Raw genomic sequence first — 1,706 nt, 5'->3', positions numbered from 1 at the left:
GCACGCCCCCCCCCCGCCCCGCGCTCCTCCTTCATCTGCGCCCCGGGACCTCCATCCCAACCCTGACCCCAAAATGCTCAGGGTTCCCCCTCCCTGAGGATTTGACACCCATGGGGGTGCAGCTCAGATGGGAAACCAAAGCCAGGGCTGCAGCGTCTTTATTCGGCACAGCGGGGTCACCTGGGGGGGTGACGGGCAAAGGGGGATTCCTCTGACACTTTGCCCTAAGGAAAGAGAGAGATGGGGTGAGAGATGGAAGGGTGAGAGAACCCCTGCAGCCCCCCGCCGCCCCTCCACGCACCATGGGCACCTCGTCCAGCCGTTGGAAGTGGGGCTTCCCGCAGCGGCACAGCCGCACCAGCAGTATGGCCACGGCCCCAACCAGCACAGCCACGAAGAGGCAGACGACCACCACCACTCCGGGGTTGGATTTGGAGGAGGGCTGTGCTGTGGGGTGAGATGGACACCCTGTTACACAGCGGTGCCCACCTGGGTGCCTGTGTCACATCCCACCTACCGCCAGCCCACAGAACCGGGGAATAAAGGGAGAGTACGAAATACCCCAGCGAAGTGGATGGGGAGAGATTTTGGGTGGTCTAAGGGGACAGAAGCCTCCTTCCTCTGGGATCCGCACCCCCTGCAAGCACAGCCCCCAAACCATGAGAATTCGGGGACTCCCGTGGGGACAGGAATACATGGCAGCACCCAGTGGCACCCGAGCACATCCAGTCCCCGTGCACAGCATGGGAAGGGACAGCAGCCAGGGCACTGTGCAGCTCCCCCACCCCAAATCCCACCCCGTGGAGCTCACCCAGGCTGCCAGTCCCAAGCAGCTGTGCAGTGCTGGAGCTGAGAGCCGAGGCAGTGCCAGGAGCGGGGCTGGCGGTGGGCACAGCAGAGCTGGGAGGGGGGGTGGGCTGCCCAGGAGAGGATGGGGCCGATGCTGTGCCTGGGGACCACGTGTGGTTGGACACCGTGGTCAGGTTGGATGGGGCCGATGTGGTCAGTGGAGCTGAGCCCGATGTCATGGGCAGAGATGGTGTTCCTGCAGGGCTGGAGGGAGGTTCAGCTGCTGCAGTGCTTGGGGTCGCGGTTGAAGACGGTGTTGCAGTGGTGTGCAGTGGAGATGGAGGTGTTGAGCTCTCTTTGCTGGGAGCTGTGTCCGGTGCCACCGTCTGTGGTTCAGCTGTCCCTGAGCTGAGTGAAGGCACCTCATGTGTCTGCGTGGTGACGCCTATGGATGAGCTGGGCTGGGGCTGTGATGTTGATTCCTGGCCACAGATTGTCCCTAAGGAGAGAGCCGAGCAGCAGGGATGGGGCAGAGCCCCGGGGGGCCGCAGCACCTCCCCAGTTCATTCTCCAGGTGCTTTTGCCGTGCACTGAGGGCACGATGCCCCTCCCAGCCCCAAATGCAGCTCTCAGGAGGGCACGAGGCTCCGAAGCCGCTGCAGCATTTGGCTCAGCAGTGCTGGGGACGACGAAAGCAGCACTGCGGTGACGTTGTGCCCCGGCCCTGGGGACGCGCCATGCCACACCGTGCCGGCCCGGGGCGCGCACGCCCTCGTTGGCAGCGCAGGGCTGTGCCCGAGGTGCTCTTATCGCCCCATTCCTGTTTGCACAACAGGAGGAGCAGCTCCGGCCCTGCCCAGGGGACACCACGCAGACAGAGCGGGACCCGGGGGTGGCCCCACCGAGGGATCCCGACG

At 64.9% G+C, this 1,706-nt stretch overlaps 1 protein-coding gene across 1 annotated transcript; it reads right to left on the bottom strand.

The window, feature by feature from the left end:
• Nucleotides 1-142: 142 nt before the first annotated feature.
• LOC104914713 (splicing factor, proline- and glutamine-rich-like) lies at nucleotides 143-1,706 on the bottom strand. Its single transcript, XM_010725050.3, has 3 exons — nucleotides 812-1,706; nucleotides 302-447; nucleotides 143-224 (listed from the first exon to the last, which is right to left on the bottom strand). Exons 1-3 carry the CDS (start codon nucleotides 1,026-1,028, stop codon nucleotides 177-179), a joined length of 411 nt encoding a protein of 136 aa, XP_010723352.1. The 5' UTR covers nucleotides 1,029-1,706; the 3' UTR covers nucleotides 143-176.

This window comes from Meleagris gallopavo, chromosome 30 (assembly GCF_000146605.3).
Source record: "Meleagris gallopavo isolate NT-WF06-2002-E0010 breed Aviagen turkey brand Nicholas breeding stock chromosome 30, Turkey_5.1, whole genome shotgun sequence".
Taxonomy (NCBI): domain Eukaryota; kingdom Metazoa; phylum Chordata; class Aves; order Galliformes; family Phasianidae; genus Meleagris; species Meleagris gallopavo.
The sequence above is the reverse complement of the archived record's forward strand: the minus strand, read 5'-3'. Positions and strand labels throughout refer to the sequence as shown.